A 21,985-nucleotide genomic window follows, 5' to 3' on the forward strand; every position below is an offset into this window, starting at 1 on the left:
TTCTTTCTCCCACACGTTTCACTCTTGTACAATCTTGTTTTTGATCAAGATTGCCTTAATTAGCATATAACAAATTAAGTCCTTTCATTGTTAATAAAGAAATGAGAGAATATTAATGTTAAAATGATAATGAGCACTTTCTCCTCACATTTTATGAGTTTTATGTAGGCTTATGTCTATCCATGACACTTTAATAAAATAATAGCATAATGCTGGCCAAAGAAGACAAATTAACCTAATTAAAATCTTACATCAGGAGTTACCTTCTATAATTTAGTATTGCATTGTTGTACAAGGTATTTATACTCTTCTAGATCATGGAATTCTATTGTACTAATATGTTTTTAAAACACTGAAACAAGTTAAGTGTATTGGGTTTGATAGGATTAATAATATAGCTGGAAGAATTGGGAAGCTGGGAGATAAGAATCTTGAATTCCAGTTTCTATACTGGAACCATCCAAATGACTATAATAAGTGCCTCTCCCTCATTCCACAAACATAATTGTTCATGAAATCCTATCAGTTTGTGAATCTCTCTTCATTTTGTTTTCTCCTCAGTCTCCCAATAATGCTGTTGTTTTATTTCAAGCCTTCTGCCTTGACCTGCACAGTAGCATCCTAACTGATCCCTCCTCCTTGGTCCTTCCTCATTCAAATCCATCTTATAAAAACTAATCAAGTCATATCTGAATAACATAAATCCATCCCTTCCCTGCCAAAACAAACAGCAACAACAAAGAACCACCAAAAACTCTCTACTGTACAGGGGATGGGGATTAAATTCTTTAGTTGGGCCCTTATCAGTCTGGTACCAACTACTTTATGTCTAATCAAGGAGCCCACCACATTTTGCTGCAGCCACATTGATTTTTTTCTCTCATCTCTAATAATCCTATTTTTGTTTACGCCTTACAGTTTATATTTCCACAAGCAGATATCTTGACTTGGAAATTTCCTTCTCTTCCCTACCACCAGGAAAATTGCTTTATCTTTCAGACCCAATTCAAATATAATTTTCTTTGAAATCTCCCTTTCTCAGATACAATTAGCAACCACTTCTCTGTTCAAACAGCACTTTGTAATTTTTTTTATTATAGCCTTTCTTTACTCACTCCCCTTGAAGGTAATAGCTAGGTACTTAGTATGAAATAAGTATCAAGTGTTTATTAAATGAATAAATTGATGAATGACAACTTTGCAAAGTCTCAATTTTTAGTCTATCAATTTAGAAGAATTTTTATAAATGATTTCAAATATCTGGCTTTAACATTTCATGTCTATATTAGTTAGACACATTAAATCAGATGTGAAATAATCTTTACAATAAACAGAATGGACTCTCTCAATGTCACAAGAATATTGCACAGTATAACAGAAAAGTATCTATATGTAAAAATACCTGGCAATGTTTTTGTGAATTCAACGAGAATCTGTACATGACTGGTCGCCATTTCAGTTAAAATGAGAAAATTTTCTTCTGCACTGAATTCTTCTTTTAACTAAATTTTAAGGATAAAAGCAAATGATTAATAAGTAGATAAAGGGATAAGTCAACACAAAATCTTTAGACTAAAGAACCTAATGTGGAAAATAAAATTTAAGATCACAGCTCATATTTTTCAGATCTTTGGACAATTACCATCACCTAGATAGAGATGAGACTTCTTATTCTTTGTTTAATGCTTCTAAAAGTTTAAACGTATAACCTAAATTCTCAGCTTTAATTATTTCAAAGTAACAAATTAATACATAAATTCTACCTCCAAAGTACCAAAAGCTCCAGAAAATATAACTTTAAACCCATGTATTTTCAGATATTTGTACATACAATTTTATTTGCTATTTCCTGAGGCATCCTCTGTTTGCTGTATGAATCCATAATATAATGCAGAAGATTCTGTTGATCTGGGGTGAGTTCAGTTTTCTCCTACACTGGCAAAAAAATAAAAAGTGTTAGGGAAGATGGTTTTAAGAAATTTTTTGCATATGTGCATTCATCTAGGGTAAACTAATCTCAGAATTTTTTGATAAAATCCCTAAGTATGGCAGGAACTCTGCACTCTGATATAATGTGTACTGTAATCGCTTACTCAGAGTCCTTGGGCAAGCCATATCACACTTCACTAAATGTGTCCCCAGTCGTTCATTTTTATACTGTAAAATAGGGATAACAAAATATCCATTTCATATATTTCTCAGGAATATATGATAGTTTGGATACAAAGCCTACCAAGCCCATTCACAGAGAAGTTCAGTGAAAGTTCAAGGTTGAATCACTAAGGAAAAGTTCCCACACTTAAAGGCATTCATATAGAGCAGGAGTTGACCAACTATGGCCCATAAACCAAATCTACCTGGTTTTGTGACTCTATTGGAACACAAGCACACTCACTTGTTTATGTGTTATTTATGCTGCTTCTGCACTAAAATGGCAGAGTTGAGTCGTTGTCATAGAGACTTTGTGGACAAAGCCTAAAATATCTCTTTACAGAAGAAAGTGTTTGCCTAGCCCCGCAGTAGAATCATCAATCTGGACAATTCAAACCCTGAACACTTTTTCCCTTACTAGCATCCATTGAAGAGTGTGGATATTTGTGTCAACCCTTTGCTTCCTTATACCAAAGTGTTATTGATGAAGTACTATGGCAAGATAAGACTTTGATATGAAATTATTTTTTTCTGAAATGAATGCAAAATATTATACTTAGAAAACTAAATGTGGATGAAGTTTTCCTTGTTAGCAGTACATTAAATATTAAGAAGAGTGGGACTTAAACAATCATGGATTTTTGTTTCTCAACTAATGGCAAATTAAAGTTCTTCCATATATCCTGTGGATTATCATAATGTGTCTAATCATCCAAATGCTGTTCTTCTATTATGTCTCAAGTTGTTCAAAGGATTTCTTGCATAATGTGTGAGCTCAATGGGAAAGACTTCTCTCTATTGTTCCAAAGATATATAACCACCCAATTTTACCCATTGATAGGAACTAATAATCCACAAATCTCTACTGAGTCCACATCCTTTCCATTTTACACTTCCCTTCTCAGTGACAGAGAAAAGAAAATGGTCATCAAAAATCCACTTGAAAAATCCATTTTCTACACTGAACCATGTCTACTGGCAACCTCTTGGTAGTAGGAGTGGAATGGAGCCAGGAAGACAGAGTATTCACTTTTTTACATTATTACATTGCTATTATTTGAATTTCTACACCAAAGCAGATATTATTCTCTTGATTAAAAAGAAGAAACCCACTTAATGCACAATTGAAATGAAATTCTGCTTACAGCTGTGGCTCTAATGTTAAATAAAACCTCCCAGCCAGATCACTATATGCCTAGAAGCTCAGCTGCTGTGGGCTTTAGCAGACACCATCGCATGTTATTACCCTGCATGACTTGGTTGTCGAGGTCACTTGTCGCAAATCCCGACCTTCGCTGTCTTCATTAATGGTCTGATCTGCATGCTGCTTCACGTTTTTTCTTAGTCGTTTAGATTTACACTGAATTTCAGTTAACAAGCCTGAAAAAATAAAATACAAAGATCTCACCAAAGACACAAAGATCTCAAACACAAAGATCTATTGGGCGTGTGGTCCTGAGGCAGCTGACGGACGTGTAGTCAGCTCACATCTATGCAATTTGGCACAAAGCTAATTCTAGCCCTTTTGAATTTTGAGACGTGGCCCTGAACCAGAAATGTATCCTTCTATGAATCTCAGTTTCTTCATTTATAAAACAGGAAAAATATCTACCTCAAAGAGTTTCATGTAGATTAATTGGATCTTTTTTAAAAAATATATTTTATGTAAAGAATTTGTAATACCAAAGCATTGTACAAATGTAAGGTATTCAGTCAATAAAAAAGTGAATGACACGCTCCCTATTCCTGGCCTAGGAGATCCTGAAAGTTTGTGTTTCACAATGTAACGTTAATATTATTTCTCATCCATGTTTACATAACTGTATCATAAAAAGTGTATTCAATTTCACATTAAATATACATAAGTAAACACATGCTGAGCAAAAGAACCGTCAACATCATTTAGGGAAAAATTTAAATCTCTTTAATTTTTAGACTATAAATTATTAGAGCATCATTAGAGATGAAAATCACTCAAAGGGACTTTGAAATTTCCTTTTGAATAATAATATAATAGCACCATTTAGTTTATACTTAAACAGAGCCATAAAAACCAATGCAGAACAGTCTTCCATATTCCCATTTAATGTCCTTATTTTTCAATGCCAACGAAACTAAGTTTCAACAATGTCTTTGTCCAGGGAATTTATTTTGTGAGATCAGATGAAAGCTCTGCATCTGTTACTGGACAAGTTTGCATCAATAATAGTATAGACTCTTAGAGGCGGAATCATGAAAAATGTTCTCAGTACTTCTGTCGGAACAAGTTCATATTTAAATGATGAGCAACATGAACCCCCCAGTATCAAAGCGTTTCCATTGCAGGATTGGATTCCAGCAGTGGTCCCTACTGTAGTCTCTTGTTTCATATGCCAAGAGGCGATAGTGATCATCTACTATAAAACTTTCATCCACCCAGGACTGGATTATTTACACTGACCTTTTTTCCCCCTCCTGCACACATTATTTCTCTGGGTCCATCCCAGTCACCTGTACAGTTTGGGAACAAAAGTCTTGGAGTCACCTTCCAAAGGCTTTTCTTCCATGTGGCATCCCTCCCTGAATGTTATCATCCCCTTGGTGACATTTGTTTGTCATTTGTGTTTTGAGGAGGAATAGGACATATCTCAAAATCTGAGTGGTCTGTAGAATTTGCAGAATGAAAAATTAGTATGTTATATACTAGCATGCATTCCAAATTGATGAAGATTATGGTTTCTCACAAAACCAGCAGTTAATACAGTGTCTCTTTATCAGATCAAAGGGCCAAATTATATTAAAATTCACAGTAGTTAATTTCCTGTGTAAACCTATACAAATTGGTTCAACGCTGCACTAAGAGAAGAAGGACTTCTAATAAAATGACTTGGTTTAAAACTCTATTTAGACAATTCAGAGGCAGTTAGACCTTCTAAAACCTTCTTAATCTTTCCCACAACTGTGAATTATTATGCTAATTAAACAATAAGAAAGATATTAAATCAAAGTTGGAGAAAATTTTTAGGCTGTCGTCATTCTGCTTATTAAAACATGTTATTTTCACCGTAGATTAATGCCACTTCCCTCCACATGTGATTCCTTGCAACAATGAATAACATAAAGCTGCTTCTCTCAGGTGAATAAAATGCTCTTTAGCTGACACCTTGGACCATTTCGGTGGTTCACGACCCTTTTCAAGAACCTCAATGGCTTAGTAAATCCCTTCTTAATACGTGAAGTACCCTTCTATTCATACAAGTTACCTGCCGTCTGCCTCCTTAAGAGATTTTTAGTGGAATTTAATTGTTTGATGTGAATACCTGTATACATACATTCAGCCAACATTCCCATCTCTTTGCATTTTCTTAGGCGACACTCTTGGCACTTTCGCCGCATGTACATATCCATCACACAGTTGCCCCCATTTTTACACTTGTACACGGCATTTTTGGTGATGCTTCTCCTGAAGAAACCTGTGGAAGAAACACAGAAAGGAGTAAAAGGGCTCCTAACAACTCCAAATCAGAAAAGCCCATTAGGATTAAGGATGCAGGGATCCCTGGGTGGCGCAGCGGTTTGGCGCCTGCCTTTGGCCCAGGGCGCGATCCTGGAGACCCGGGATCGAATCCCACATCGGGCTCCCGGTGCATGGAGCCTGCTTCTCCCTCTGCCTGTGTCTCTGCTTCTCTCTCTCTCTGTGTGTGACTATCATAAAAAAAAAAAAAAAAAAGGATTAAGGATGCAGAAGCATCCTCTCAAGAACCCCTGGGAGAGAGCCCAGGCCATCCCTGAGTGTGCAGCTGACAAAGGTAATTTCGACCTCCCTGTGTCATCCAGAAGGCTGCAGTTTTGACTTTCTCTCTCAAAGATAAAGACATGTTTGAATTATAACCTCTCTTAGGATAAAATCTCACTTTGTTGGGGGTTTTTTTGGGGGGGGGTCCTTTTTAAAGATTTATTTATCTCAAAGAGAGAGAGAACAGGGGGAGGGGCAGAGGGAGAAGGAGAAAATCTCAAGCAGAGGCCCCGCTGAGCTCAGAGCCAGATGTGGGGCTTATCTCAGGACTCTGAGATCACCATCTGAGCCAAAATCAAGGATCTGGCACTTAACAGACTGCACCACCCAGGCCCCCCACAACTTGTGTTTTAAGAAAGGAGAGTTACTTTCCCTTGCTTTTCATTGGGAGACGACTGCGTGCCGGTGAGCTCCAGGTACCAGTGGTACAAAAGCGAGTAAGGAGTGTCTGTCCTTCCAGAGTTCACAGCCTGGTTGAGGGCAAAGCCAGGCAAAACCAAACAAGTGAAATTAAATGTTCCTGGGCTGTGCCAGGTAGAGGAGGCAGGGAGAACGGTCAGCTCTGGGTGAAGAGATCAGACCTGAAAGTGTTGAGCTAAGCCTTGCAAAAGGAGTTGCTATTTACCGGGAAGACTGGGAGAGGTCACACTGAAGGTTTCAATTCTGGACCAGCGGGCCGGCCCAGTGTGCTAATAAACCTGCCAACTTTGATTTAAAGGCAAACATCTCCCCTGAGAAGATGTGGCCACAACTGCAGCCTGCGACAGGTAAGCTGCAGCCAAGACGAAAACACAACTGCCTTCCTTTGTCTTTTCCTCCATTTGCCACTTCTGCTCTCTCTCCCCTACCTGGCTGTCATTTCTGACCCTTCCAGAGTCGAGGTGAGGAGATGACATGGGGAATAAGGACAGGAGTGTGGGAGGCAAGGAGAAGAAACAACTGGGAAGTGCTGACTTGCCAATACTGTTAGAAGAGAGCTTGTCCCCAGCACATTTCTGAAATTGGCTCCTTCTCTCTTGAGTTAGTTTCCTTGGAGGATGCTCACCACTGGGGTATGTTCCTTTGCAATTCCTCCACGAGGGCAAATGCATCCTTATTCTAGCCCACAACTTGGACTCCTTTCTTCTGCATCTAGGAATTTGGCAATTTGCCACCATCCTCCCTACTCTGTAGTCCTTCCACATGGCCTTCTTGTCACAAGCTTAAGATAACCCCGTGCCAGCTTTCTCTGGTCTAGCAAATTGTGAGGAGCAGAAATCTCTCCCACTTACCCATAACACAGCCATCATACTTCTTGCCCTTTCAGCTTCTCAGGGGAAAGTCAGATGCCTGTGTCCCTCAGCTGTAGAGGATACATATCAATCTCCTCAAGTGATCCTGTTTTTTGTGGGTTTTTTTAAAAAATATTTTATTTATTTATTTGCAAGAGGCGGAGATAGTGACAGAGAGCACAAGCAGGGAGGAAAGGAAGAAGCAGGCTCCCCACTGAGCAGGGAGCTGGATGCAGGGCTCCATCCCAGGACCTGAGCTGAAGGGAGATGCTTAACTAACTGAGACACCCAGGTGCCCTTCAAGTGATCCTGTTACAGACCCTTTTGTTCGACACAGAGCAGCAGGGCCTCCTTAGTGTATAGATTACACCTTGGAATGGAGGGGACCTGTTTTCCTAATCCTCACAAAAGTACCATACCTTCAGTGGTGGCCCCCAGAGCAGATACCTGCATCTCACAACCCCAACCCCTGCAATGGAGATACAGGATTTATAGCACACTAGGTCACATGCTCCAAAGTCTTTAAACACTACTCTAGAATGTCCAACTCCTGTCCACTTCATACCCTCAAAGTAGGTCAGGTTTCAACTATTTCTTAACTACCCACTGAAAGATGGGCTCACTTTGGATGTAGCAACTAGTGTCTTCATGAATGCTGAAATTGAGACTCTGAGAGTCTACTTTAACAGCCTATTGGAATAATAGCTAGTATTTATTAAGCACTCACTAGTTGTTGTTTTAACCACTTCACCTCCATTTAGTTATTTAACCTTCATAACAACTTTATCATGAAGATAATATCGTATGTCCCCATATTACAGACATGGAAGAGAGGCACAGAGAGATTAAGCATCTTGGCCATGATTATATGGTTCATAAGTAGATTAGAAGGATTCAAACCTAGGCAGTGATGTGACAAAGCCCACACTCCTAACCACAATACCATAATTACCTCCTTTGGGTCCTAAGAGGATAGAATAGTAATATTAAGTAATATTAAGTACCTACCATCTTTGTTCTCTGACTTAGGAGTGATAGGATAGCCAATTAAGTAATAAATTATTGGAATGTAGATGAAAAAGTGATCATTTCAGGGTCACCCTATATGCTTGTGAATATTATGCCACATTTGGGGAGGTGATTCCATCACAGACATAGAGATTTGCACATTTGTTATGATAATTTTTCTAGCAGCAGGCAATAAAAATTGTTCTAGTAAAATAAGTATAACATGACAATGTCCCAATAGCTAGAAATCGAGAGTCTTGAGGAAAAGGCATTGTATGGGCTAGGAATGGCCCTGATTAATCTGAGTAGGGGAAATTGGAGAGGACATCATGAAGGAAGTAGAATTTGAGCTAGGCATTAGAGACTAAGTAGGGCTTTAAAACATGGACTGTGAGGGAGGAAAGATATTCTGGGAAATGAGAGAGTTATGGAAATGCCAAGGAAGGGTGGATGATCTATTTTGGTGGGAGAGTAGCATATAGAGAGAATTAGGGGAAGGTGGGCAAGGGTATGTAATGGGACAGAATATGGTAAATGCCTTTCAACATGAGGTAAAAGCAGTTGAGTTTTTACCACTCAACAACTAGAAAGAAGCCATTAAAAGGTTTTGGCAGAAGAGGGTGTGACCTAAACTGCCTCTTGGGAAGAATCCTTGATGCAAAGTGAAAAATGTGTAACAGCGGAGAGGTGATTGGTGCCTGCACTGGATGATGAGAACAGGGAGGAGGAGACAAGGGACCTCAGGATTTGGTAACTAACTCAACATAAAACCAGAGGCTAAAGAAAAAGTTAGAGATAGCAAGGTTTAGAAAGTCATAGACTTGCCTGTGAATCTGTCAGCTGGTGTAACTTTCAGTAGGAAAGATCTTACCATTTTCCTAAATGTCAAATCCAACCACACAAAGTCTAAAAAAAGACTTAGTGTTTCAGATCAACATTGATACTGGGAGTGCAAATACCAAAGCATGCATTTTAAAAGAGTCTCTAGGCAAAAAAAGGAAGGCTGGAAGGAAGAATAATGAAGGAGAGAAGAAAGAAAGAAAAAAGGAAGGAAGGAGGGAGGGAGGGAGGAAGGAAGGAAGGGGAGGGACAGAGGGAGAGAGGAAGGAAATGTTTTTCCTCATTCCTTAGTCAACCTGAGTCAATCTCCCCATGAATATTCAGCCCCTCCCCCAGGAATGATTCCATTTAAAAACCATTGTAGTTACTGGTAGCTCACTAGTTAACAGAATTAAACCTCCTTATTCCAAGATGAATCAAAGAAACAGTACTAGGACAATTCTGCAGAGTTGGGTTGTTTTTTTTTAACTCTGGTATTAACTGAGAAAGAAATCATTATCATTTCAATAGCTGAATTAATTACCTTTCACTCTGAGGTGGCAGCACAATATTATCATTACATCACTTAAACCTGGGGACATATACAGTACTTATACTGATGCAAATCCATCCATACACATACTTCTGCCTCTATCTTGTGCATATTCAACAATGCCCACAAACCCCATTTGGAAATGAATGGGAAGGAAATTCACTGAGGAACAGAGACTCCTGGTAATGAAAGATAAGTAGACAGAGCCGCATTGCCATCTGAAGAAGGTGTAGCACCAGGGGAACTCCTGCGGGGGAGGAGAATGTCTGTAGGAGAGTAGAATGGGTCCCTCAGGTGTACAGAATATTGCCTATTTCTGTTTCTCTGCTGGTTTATACAGACAAAACTCACATACATACCCTACTCCCAACTCATATAGACATATGTGTGTGTGCACACACATGCAGAGACGCAAGCACACACGCATGTGCACACATCAGACACCACTGCAACCCATTACTTTAAAATCAATGAAATCTTGCTTGTTTAAAACTTTCAAGGTCTCAGGGTTCCTGGGTGGCTCCGTGGGTTAAGCATCCAACTCCTGACTTCATCTCAGGTCATGATCTTAGGATCCTGAAATCAAGCCCTGTGTCTGGCTCTGTGCTCAGCAGGGAGTCTGCTTGAGATTCTCTCCCTCTCCTTCTGCCCCTCCGCTACTTGCTTGCTCTTTCTCCCTAATCAATCTTTAAAAAAAAAAAAAACTTTCAGGTTCTCCATACTTCTTAAACAGCAACAAATGCACAAAGCCATCTTTATATCCAATACAGCCTAAATATAGCCTTTAGGTCCGTCTCAGCATGTTGTCAAATAAAAAGGATTCAGCCACCCACTTGGGTAGAACATACCTTGTATCAGGCACTGTTCTAAACACTTTGCATATGGTGACTCATTTAATATTCATAACAATCCTATGAAGTTGATTCTGTTATTATATCCCTCTTACAGCTAAGGAGACAGGATACACAGAGAAGAAGCATTTTGCTCAAGGTCCTACAGATAATAAATAGTGGAGCTTGGATTTGAACCCCAACAGGCTCAGTTCCAAACTCGATGCTCTTGACCCGTACGTTAGGCTGTCCTTCTAGAAAGGAGCTTACATTGCTAAAAATGGGCTTTAGACATTAATCTTTTTAGAACTTGGTAATAGTCTCCTAGCAGGAGCAGTGTCAGACTGTTATTTTCAAAAAAGCAAACCTCAAACCTCTGAGATAAAGTTGATGAAAATTATATTTTTAAGTTTTTATTTTCATTGGAGTTAATATACAGGGTTATGTTAGTTTCAGGTATACAATACAATGATTCAACACTTCCATACAACACCCGGTGCTCACTGCATTAAGTGCCCTCCTTCATCACCATCACCTATCTCACCCATCTCCCCACCCACTTCTCCTCTGGTAACCATCAGTCTGTTTTCTATAATTATGAGTCTGTTTCTTGGTTTCTCTATCAATCTAGATATATACCTATCTCTTTTCTCTTTGATCATTTATTTTGTTTCTTAAACCCCACATATGAGTGAAATCCTATGGTATTTGCTTTCTCTGACTTATTTCACTTAGCATTATTTTCTCTAGCTCCATACATGTCATGCAAATGGTAAGATCTCATTCTTTTTATAGCTGAATATTCCACTGTATATGTACACCACGTCTTCTTTTTCCAGTCATCTATCAGTGGACACTTGGGCTGCTTCCATACCTTCACTATTGTAAATAATGCCGCTGTACACATACGGATGCATGTATCCCTTCGAATTAGTGTTTTTGTAGTCTTTGGGTAAATACCCTGTGGTGTGGTTACTGAATCACATAGTAGTTCTATTTTCAACTTTTTAAGGAAATTTCATGCTGTTTTCCTACCCTACTGCCCTACTTTACATTCCCATCAGTGGCTGCCCTACTCTGCATTCCCACCAATACTGCAAGAGGGTTCTGTTTTCTCCACATCCTCACCCACACCAGTTATTTCTTGTGATGAAAATTATGATTGACTATTTAATACCTGCTAATAATTAATTTTGAGTTTTTACTTTAATCTATTGGAAAGCCACAGATAGTCAAACAAATTTAACCTGACTTTTCCAACACTTGCTTTTACCAACTACAATCCCTATTGATTTTTTTCTTAAATACATTTTAAAGGGACTGACATAAAATAAAATAAAATAAAATAAAATAAAATAAAATAAAAATAAAAAGGACTGACTTTGAATAATTTTAGGAAGCTGCCTAACATCCTTTAAAAAAGTAGACAAATCTACAAACAGTAGTCAAGGGCTATACCCTTTAAGAGCTATACCCTTAGTAGTCAAAGAGCTATACCCTTTCTACCTTTAGAAGTCAAACTTTTCTACCCCCTTCTGTCAAAAATACCACAAAATAAATGTTCATGGAAACTGCATAGTCTCTAGGAGTTAGAATACAACTCCCTCAGTGTAACAAAAATGTTGATGAATCTCTGAAAACCAGGAAACAAAGTAAATTTATTAAAAAAAAAAAAACTTGCCCAAGATAGTTGCAGAAGAATGCAGGATTAGGAGCAATGGAGGAAACTCCAAGTTCAGATACAAGATGCTGATGGCCTACAAACTCTCAGAGGGAGCATGGTGCTAAGCCAGGAGTTTGCAAACTACAGCATCCAGGACAAATTCCACCCCCTGCCTATTTCTGTATGACTTTTACATTTTTAGTGAGTGAAAAAAAAGTCAAAAAGAAAATTATTTTGTGGTATGTGAAAGTTATATAGGACATTCAAATTTTAGTGTCCATAGATAAAGTTTTACTAGAACATCGCCAAGTTCATTCACATGCATGCCTGCTTTCACACTACAGTGACAGTCAAATAGTTGTGACAGAGACCTTAATACCTATGAAGCCTAAAATATTAACTATCTTATCTGGCCCTTAACAAAAAGTTTGCCCTCCATCTAAATCATGGATTGCAGTAGTATTTGCATGCTATCTCAAGCAAGGAATATAAACCAGAGTGGGAGGTGGACCTCCAGGGAGAATGGGGAGTCCCCATGCCTGGAAGATAAAGACCCTAACATTCTATCCAACCACACATCTTGTCCTTCCTCCAGATTGCTAAAAGCAGGCTGTATAAACACAAACAGTAGCCTTACAGGGGCGAACAGGAAATCTCAGAGGCCACTAAATGAAACTACTCTCCTTTCTGAAGTCATATGAGAATTGCCTTTGTGGGAGTTTGCCTGGGAGGCAACTCAGTCTATTCCTATTTTCTCACCTTCACTTATTAATAGAAGGTACAGGGTCAAAGTATAAGGCATTGCAAGGTAAGCTCCCACAAAGGCAATTCTGAAATTATATATTTTAATCCTCATGTGTATCACAATTAGAAATGAAAATACTTAGATGCTTCATTCTTTATTTTTAAAAGTGATATGACTAGTGGTTGTCATTTCTATGTGTGAAAGGGGCTGACAACTTTACTTTCTTATTAAGAAGATAGTCTCTTTACATACAAGTGAGTGTTGTTCAATAATTTAGAGTTGTGACTGCTTTTAGAAAGCATGTTGGTCCAAAAAAAAAAAAAAAAAGAAAAAGAAAGAAAGCATGTTGGTGGAGAACACCAAGAGACCATTCTGTCAAACAACCAATGGTTTTGGATTCACCATCACCTAGATCGTGTTTGTTTTTCTCTTCATTCATGTGGTTTTTTTCCCCTAAATGCAAAACCAACTTTTAAAACATTCATTTTCCTTGCATATGCTTTTGGAAAGTGCTATCTTTGGAAAGTCATTGACAGCAGGTTACAAGGAAAGACAACAGAGAGAAAAAGTATAGCTCAGGAATCCTGAGGATCTGACTACCAATTCTACTCCATTCTTTCACAGCTGTGAGACCTGGACAAGTTTCTGAGTGTTGGTATCTTTATTTGCAAAAATGAGATGACAATACCATCTCCTGGAGCCATTATAAGGATTAATGAAATAAACAGTCTATGGTGGGAACTGCCCAGCCCATAACACAGAGTCATGACCTTCCTCAAATGTTTGAGTCCATTAATGTGTATTTTTTCAATAATTTCGGCAATGTTAATATGAAAGTATAATTTCTTGAGTAATTCATGCATGCTTTGTTCTTTCTCCTATTGTTTTTTGGTGTGTTTTTTTCCTTTTCTTCTTTTCTTCCCTCCTCCTTCCTTTTATTGGGGGGGGGGTGCTTTTCTTTCCCATCCCAAGAGGGTAGCCATTTTTCTATGTTCACTTGATAAAACAAAAGCTAAAGCTGTCCATCTCTAAGAAAAGATAAATCTTGCATAGAGTTTTTGTTTTCAACTGCTTATTGAAAGGGTTATACTGGATCATCTCAAATACGATGGAGGTGGGGGTCAATACTTTTAGATTGGGAAAATGAGGGGAGGGGTAATAATGCTCTGTGTGAGCTTGATTTTGCATGTCTTTTTTTTTTGTATTTTTTTTTTTATTGGAGTTCGACTTGCCAACATACAGCATATTGCCCAGGGCTCATCCCGTCAAGTGCCCCCCTCAGTGCTCATCACCCAGTCCCTCCATCCCCCTGCCCACCTCCCATTCCACTACTCCTTGTTCTTTTCCCAGAGTTAGGAGTCTCTCATGTTCTGTCTCCCTCTCTGATATTTCCCACTCATTTTCAGACTCCCAAATAGGCAAATTCCCAGGAGCTGGAGGCTTAGGCAAACTGGAGGGTTTTTTTTCAGTCATTACTTTCATATTTACATATTGCTTATATATTTAGTTCAAATACCTTTTCTTGTTTAAATATAATTTTATGTCTTAGGTGTGTCTTGCATCATTGCTATATATTTATGTGAAATTTCAATTTTTATCCACTGGAAATCATCCTTTCATTACTTGATTTTTCTGTATGTTCTTTTTGATACTATTTCATTATTTTTACATTTTTTAATTTTTAACTTTTTTGTCTCACTGTTTTTTCTTTTTGCCTATTTTAGCTCAGTTCTACAAACTTTCCCTGCTTTACTTTACAATGGTGAGTAAGAGAGCTGGAATTTTGTCTGTTTTGTTCACTGCTGCATCTCCCATGCTTAGAATAATGCCTGGCATATGGTTGGTACTTAATAATAGTTGCTGAATAAAGAACTGAATTAATGAATTCAAACTCTCAGGGGCTAGAAGCTTACTTAATTAGTTAATAGGAAGAGAGATAGTTTTGAAGACCGTGTATGATCAAAGTTTGGGAGACTAGATGAGCAGAAGGGTTACAAAAATAAAATAATGAGAATTCACCAACAAAGCAGCAATTACTAATGATTACTGAGCATTTAAGTGTGCCAGGTATAGAACAGGACATTTCAAAAACAATCTCTCATTTTTTTTCTTCACAATTCAATGATAATAGTAATAATAATGGACATTTATTGAGGGTTCACCATAGGCAAGTCATATGTTAATTGGTTTATACATACGATCTTGTTTAATTCTCCCACTGACCCCTAGGTACCTACTTCAAAGAGTGGTCCTGAAGATTAAACAAACTAATTCAGGTAAAACCCCAGATAAAAAATAAATAAATAAATTTAAAAAAAAAAAAACCCAGATAAAGCTTGCACATAATAATTATTTGATATATCTTATCTCCCAGCTGCATCACCATTATCCTCATCTCAGCCTCAAACTCCTTCTCCTCATCTCCTCCTTCTCCTCATCTTTATTAATTATCCTCATTTATTAGGAGAAAAGTCTGAAGCCCAGACACACTGAGTTAACTTGGAACAGCTGGGAAGAAAATCAGCAGTGGGGGAAGGGGATGTTGAAATCTGGGTTGTCTGCTGTCAGAATCTGATTCCTCCTGTGAATTTTATAACACTTATCACAAAAGGTGTCCAGGGAGCGCCTGGGTGGCTCAGCAGTTGAGTGTCTGCCTTTGGCTCAGGTCATGATCCCCAGGTCCTAGGATCGAGTCCTGCACCAGGCTCTCTGCATAGAGCCTGCTTCTCTCTCCGCCTCTGTCTCTACCTCTCTCTCTGTGTATCTCTCATGAATAAATGGATAAAATCTTAAAAAAAAAAAACTACTTCCAATGCAGTGACATAGTTTAAGCCCTACCCCCTTGCATCCCACTCTAAAATAATTTGACCCACAGAGATCAGTAGGATCATTATCAGATTTTATAAAATCAGACCTCAAAATCAAATCGGATTTCAGGAAGTTCATGTGTGAGTCAGGGCACCTACCTCAGCCCTGACCCATTGGAAACACTCCACATCTATTTTACACACGAGAACAGTTGCAATAACTATGGAGTCTTTTCTAGAATGTCAGGACTAAGAATATGTTCAAAAGGACAACAGGTCACCCATTTACTCACAAAACTTCTTTTACGAATTCTACCTTTCTCTAGCTGATAAGTGAAGACTCTCCCAGCCTAGAGATGGATGTGACTGACGTTGACCTATTTGGAAATGTAGCCGTTTGAAATTTCCAGTCAGATGCAGATCAGCTTTGTTCAGCTGACACTTCAAGTGTGAATCAAAATTCATCCAAACATTAGCAAAATTTCATAAGCCCTGCTGATCACGGGGGGCGGGGCGGGGGGAGAAAGCTCTTGATTTAATCTAGTGCTGAGCAAATGGTGGGCATTGTCACTGTGCTATGCTTATGCTCTTACAATTATTACTTTTAAAAACGTATTGAAATTTCTCTCGTGGATGCCATAAATGTTGACAATAAAGCCTTTGTTATTAAGGTTAAAATATTTCTAATAGAAACAGATATGAGACCAATGAAATCAGAATGTTTAACTATGGTCTTTGTTTTGTGTTTAAGCTTTTAAGCATTTTCTCAGGTGTGTGTAGGTGTGTGTGTGTGTGTGTGTGTGTGTGTGTGTGTGTAAGCATCACAAGCATCACTGACAGATCTCCAGGGAAGCCGAAGGCAAGAGAGCTGCCAGGATCTTTACACATAATATTAATTCTACAAAGACCTTGTGGAACAGATATTACCCTTTGTTTGCAGCTTGGAGGCTCAGAGAAGCAACATCTATAAGCTGAGGATTGGCTGGCTGGATGTCCACAGCTCCTGTTTCGACTCCAGTGTGCACTCTCTACCGTAAAGGCAGCAGAATTGAACACGATCTTTCTCAGACTCCCTTGCAACTAAGACTATGGAGATGATGTAAGCTATGTCGGACAGATGCCCTTGCAAGACTGTCGTCTCTGCTGGCAAGCAGGATTGTGGAATTGTGCTGGGGCAGCATCTTGGCTTCCAGTTGCTAGCTTCGAGGGCATTGAAAGGCAAGACGTAGGGCATTTATCACGTATGTGTACAGATTTTCCCGACAAGCCGTAGCTCTGGAAGAGGCAGCTTCCAGATGCCTAGATGGCAGCTATGGTGGTCTTTCTGGAGCCAACATTTCCGAATTAGCTTCCCATTTCCCCATTTCCTTGACCGTAGCAACTTCCCTGACAGGCCAGTTTCACAGTATGACACTGAGCATCCTCTCGGAGACCTGGCACAGAACCTGCTCCTCTGCCTTTCCAACTTCTCCCATATTAATTCCTACTGCTTGAAATTTTGGTTTCTGTTCTATTTCACTGAACTCTGACTGATATTATTAAGGACCATGCTTATTCAGCCAAGGCTTATGGTCTAGATTCAATGCATGCCTGTGAAACTCCCAAGTCCACACACTTCCTTTGATAGAAAGATATGGAATAAGATTAATTTTGTATCTGGTGAGCACAGATACTGAAGGGGTGTGGAGTCGGGGACCAAGGTGGCCGAGCTGTTAGGCCTTCCTGGTGTGGGGTACTCTGGTCCTTTCCTTTGTACTGTACCCTGTGCTGTAACCTCCTCCCTAGTCACAAAGCCAGGATAGTATTCATTTGTTTCCTCAAAAGAATATATACAATGGACAAAGGAGCTTGTTATTGGCTTTTTGTCACCAAAGCCTAAGCCTCAAGATCTCAGAGACTAAATTTCCCCTGAGTTGGGAAAGGTAGGACAATAAAGAGGAAGTGAAGAGAGCCAAGACATGTGAAGTGCATGAGAAGGCCCTGAGCTCCAATCCCTCACACCTTTGTGCCGGGACTGATCCTAGGATGTGTGTGTTGAAAGATGATAAAAACCCCACGTCATTCGGGAATCCTAGAACAGAAAAATCCTTGTGCACCTTCCTGGAGACAGCCTGGAGAGGCACCTGGTGTTGCCCAGGCTCAGGGCAGCACAGGAGCAGGAGTGAGTAAATTAATCCCGAATTGAAGAAAAAATATAGTTTCCACTAGGGCTTGAAATTGAATTCAATCCAGGTATACAAAATGAGTTTACATTTCTGGTATCCATGCCGAGTGCTGTAGTCTCTTACTACACAGTTTCCAGCTAGTTCTCACACTCACCCTCCAGTCATTGGACTAGAAAATCAGTCATCAAACTATAGCTATAGGCCTATGGGCCAAATTCAGCCTACTGCCTGGTTGGGGGTTTTTTGTTTTGTTTTTAAATTTCCTTGCCTATTTTTGTAGGTTAAATAAAACCAAAGCTATGCCTCTTCTTCTTCTTCTTTTTTTTTTTTAAAGGATTTTATTCATTTATTCATGACAGACACAGAGAGAGAGGCAGAGACACAGGCAGGAGAAGCAGGCTCCATGCAGGAAGCCCGACATGGGACTCGATCCCAGGTCTCCAGGATCAAGCCCTGGGCTGAAGGTGGTGCTAAACCGCTGAGCCACCCAGGCTGCCTGCCTCTTCTTTAGGTGGGTGTGTTTGCAGAGTTGAGTAATTGCAACAGAGACGACTATGGTGCAAAGCCTAAAATATTTACTCTCTTTTTACAGAAAAAACAAAAAAAAACAAAAAAACAAAAAAACCAACACACACACACACACACACACACACACACACACACACACACACAAAACATTGCCAACCCCTGATGTAGGACACAGGCCCTTCCTGACTCCATCTCATCTCTTCCCCGCCCTCTGGTCCTTTTGCTCCCACCCTGGGGGCAAAGTCCCAAATCAGAATCAAAGAGTTCTGCCTTTTTCTGCTCTTAAAAACTATCTTTATCCAGATCCAGCTTTTCCTTCCTAACCTGCCCCAGCCCCCCAACTCCCGCCCAAGGATGGGGTTGTCTCTTGACCACATTTCTGGATCCTTGTGTCCTATGACCCTGTGCTTTCCTGGTGCCCTCCCATCTCTGGCTTCCTTCTATATCCTTTAGGGGCTATTCTTCCCCTGCCTGCTGTTAAAGTCAGTGCTTTCTGGGGTTGTCCTCGGCACACTGGTTTTACCCCAGTCACCCTGGACGCCCCAGATTCTTCCCAGGAGGACTAGGTTTCACCAAGTATCCACCTATAAGGAGGTGAACTGGCCTACATTATGGACTTTAGGGGCTTATTCCTCGATCCAAACAATACAACACTTTGGCCGTTGATTTAGTCAATAGTAGTCTTGAGCAAATAGCTCCAAGAGTAGAATGATCACTCAGTAGGCAAGGATTAAAAGACATGGTAGCCTAGTGGTTGACACCAGAGGCTCTAGAGTTAGTTCCATAAGCTATAGACTTGAAGCTTCCCTGCTCTAATCCATGGAAGCCTTGAGTAAGTTCACCAACCACCTGTGCTACACTTTCTTCATCTATACAGTGGAAATGAAGTATTAGAACTAACAAGTTTACCATTTAGGTGTAATAAATACCTTGCATAATAAAGTCTTATTCTCCTTGATCTCAGTTTTAAAAGAGATGAGTTCGGGATCCCTGGGTGGCGCAGCGGTTTGGCGCCTGCCTTTGGCCCAGGGCGCGATCCTGGAGACCCGGGATCGAATCCCACATCGGGCTCCCGGTGCATGGAGCCTGCTTCTCCCTCTGCCTGTGTCTCTGCCTCTCTCTCTCTCTCTGTATGACTATCATAAATAAATAATAAATAAACAAAAAAAATTTAAAAGAGATGAGTTCAACAGTTTCTCTTTCTTTTAAAAAATAACAGGGTGCCTGGGTGCCTCATATGGTTGGGTACCCAATTCTTGATTTCAACTCGGGTTGTGATCTTGGGGTGGGGGGATTGAGCCCCATGTCAGGCTCTGTGCTGAGCATGGCACTTACTTAGGTTCTCTCTCTTTCTCCCTCTCTCTCTGCCCTTCACTTGAGCTCTCTCTCTCTCTCTCGAAAACAAAACCAAAAAACAACCCCCCCGCCACCACCACAATCCATATATTTCTTTTAACCATGTGTGGGGTTGTAAACAGGAAATAGTTCACTTATATTCATTTATACGTAAGCTAAATGCACTAAAAGACTTTTCCTGAAGATGTATAACAGCTCAGAGTGGAGGAAGAGAAAATGGGAAGTTACCTGGTAAAAGGGAAGAATCTAGTCTAAAGGATTTCAACAACCAATAGAGTAAAACCTCAAGGAGAAAATGGCCAACTAGAGATGCTTACCTTTGCACCCCTCACAGGTCAGTGCATTATAATGGTATCCAGATGCTCTATCTCCACAAACAACACATAATTCATCTCCTTTTATTCTCCCTGCTGATGCACCCATTCGGGCCTTTTTTGTTACAGGGATCTCTGCTACCTCAATCTCTCCCTGGTAGACAGTCTCAGCTGGCATCCGCCTGAGTTCATATATCCCAGGAGAATACCACTCCTCAGGATGCTGGGGGTAGAAACCCAGGTTGGAATAATAGGATGATGACGAAATCTGTGGTTGAACTTGCGGAAATTGAACATTGTTGTATTGGGAGTATGGTTCCACGTCTAGATTCTGTCCCCGAGGTCCTGCTGCTTGTTCTGTTAGGACACCTGAGCAAGAGTAACAAAATTAGAATTAATGTCTAAGACCAAAATTTAACTATATTAAAAAAAAAACACTGTGAAAGGATTTAATGACGAATACAGACTCAGAAAACTATCTGCAACATAAAAGACAGATCAAAGACTCATTGTTAATAGGTAAAAAGCACTGGCAAACCAATAAGAAAAATTCAACAACCCCATGGAGAAAAGGATAAAGGATATGAATGGACAGTTTTTAGAAATACAAAGTGTTTTATAAATGTACAAAAACTGAATTTAAACTAATCAACAACTATCAACAACTAAATTTAAAATTAAATTGCAATATAAAATATAACCATATTCATCCTCAAATGAGTAAAGATTAAAAATGCTTGATAAGCTTAGCTGGGGTGGCTCAGCGGTTTAGCACCTGCCTTCAGCCCAGGGCATGATCCTGGAAACCCAGGATTGAGTCTCACATCAGGCTCCCTGCATGGAGCCTGCTTCTCCCTCTGCCTATGTCTCTGCCTCTCTCTCTGTGTCTCTCATGAATAAATGAATAAAATCTTTTTTAAAATAATAAAATAAAATAGTGATAATAATTATTATTCCTACTGCTATTATTACAAAATGAGTCTTTTATCTATAAAACCTATAGGTATTGGAAAACTATAAGGTTATGAAAATGCTTCTATTTCCAAGAGACACAAACCATGGCTGTTTCGAAAATAGAAATATTTAAACTATGCAAAATACTAAAAAATTTAATAAACATAAATAAGATATAGGATAGTACACAAATGTGTCTGATTCTTCAAGCATAGTCAGGCAACCCCAGACTGACATTCCAAGTCCACCTCTAATGAACAGTGGGACTTCAGGCACATGACTGAAACTACTGATGAACCTGTTTTTCAAGGCAGCCAGCTTGGGATGAAAATATCTATAGTGAGGGATATGCTGAGGATTGAACGAGGTAATACAGATTCACAGTCCCTCATCTAAAACCCTTGGGGTCACATGTGCTTTGGGATTCAGAATTGTGTGTGTTTTAGGAGAGCATACAGTGCTGTTTCTCCCAGCATGGCCCAGGACAGAGCTCTGAATACAACGCAGCAGCCTTTCCCACGGTGAGAGGTCCAGATATTCATACTAAGTGGAATAAATAAAGGTCATCAGTATCCTCAAATCCATTCAGGTCAGCTTTTGCCGCCAGAGAAGTTTGCGTCAAACTTTGGATAAAACGTTCAGGTTTTAGAGCTTTTGGAATTTAGAATTGTCAGGGACTGTGGATCTATGTATCTACACACACAGATACTACACGCATAGATACTACTACTCTTTGCAGTGCCCCAGACCTGGTGGTGGTTGGGGTTGGTATTATTGCTACTACTACTATCAGAAAAGTCTCAGAGATGCCATCCTAGCGCCAGGCACTTGACTAGTTTCAACTTTCTCACAAAATCCTATGAGATGGGTAACATGGTCATCCTCACTTATAAATGGGTAGCCTGAGGCACAGAGAATTTAGGCAACTTTCCTCTTACCTACCTAAATAGCTGAGATGTGATAGTTGGACATCAAAGCCACATGCTGAACCACTCCTCTAGGACAATTTCAGATGTGTGATACCTTAAAGCATGATGATGAATGGT

The 21,985-nt window shown here is 39.6% G+C and overlaps 1 protein-coding gene across 4 annotated transcripts in view; it reads right to left on the minus strand.

Moving 5' to 3' along the window:
- Window positions 1-21,985, minus strand: part of NR1H4 (nuclear receptor subfamily 1 group H member 4) — a 73,743-nt gene that overhangs the window by 19,162 nt on the left and 32,596 nt on the right. For 2 of the 4 annotated variants that reach the window (XM_041738288.1, XM_041738285.1), the window contains 5 exons: window positions 19,989-20,354; window positions 5,463-5,603; window positions 3,398-3,531; window positions 1,832-1,930; window positions 1,403-1,502 (listed from right to left, as the gene is read on the minus strand). In XM_041738288.1, the coding sequence (XP_041594222.1) occupies window positions 1,403-1,502; window positions 1,832-1,930; window positions 3,398-3,531; window positions 5,463-5,603; window positions 19,989-20,354 (840 nt within the window). Of the gene's footprint in view, window positions 1-1,402; window positions 1,503-1,831; window positions 1,931-3,397; window positions 3,532-5,450; window positions 5,604-19,988; window positions 20,355-21,985 lie in introns of all 4 variants that reach the window. The other 2 variants (XM_041738286.1, XM_041738284.1) reach the window with 1 other exon arrangement.

The sequence above is a fragment of the Vulpes lagopus genome, chromosome 23, assembly GCF_018345385.1.
Source record: "Vulpes lagopus strain Blue_001 chromosome 23, ASM1834538v1, whole genome shotgun sequence".
Classification (NCBI taxonomy): domain Eukaryota; kingdom Metazoa; phylum Chordata; class Mammalia; order Carnivora; family Canidae; genus Vulpes; species Vulpes lagopus.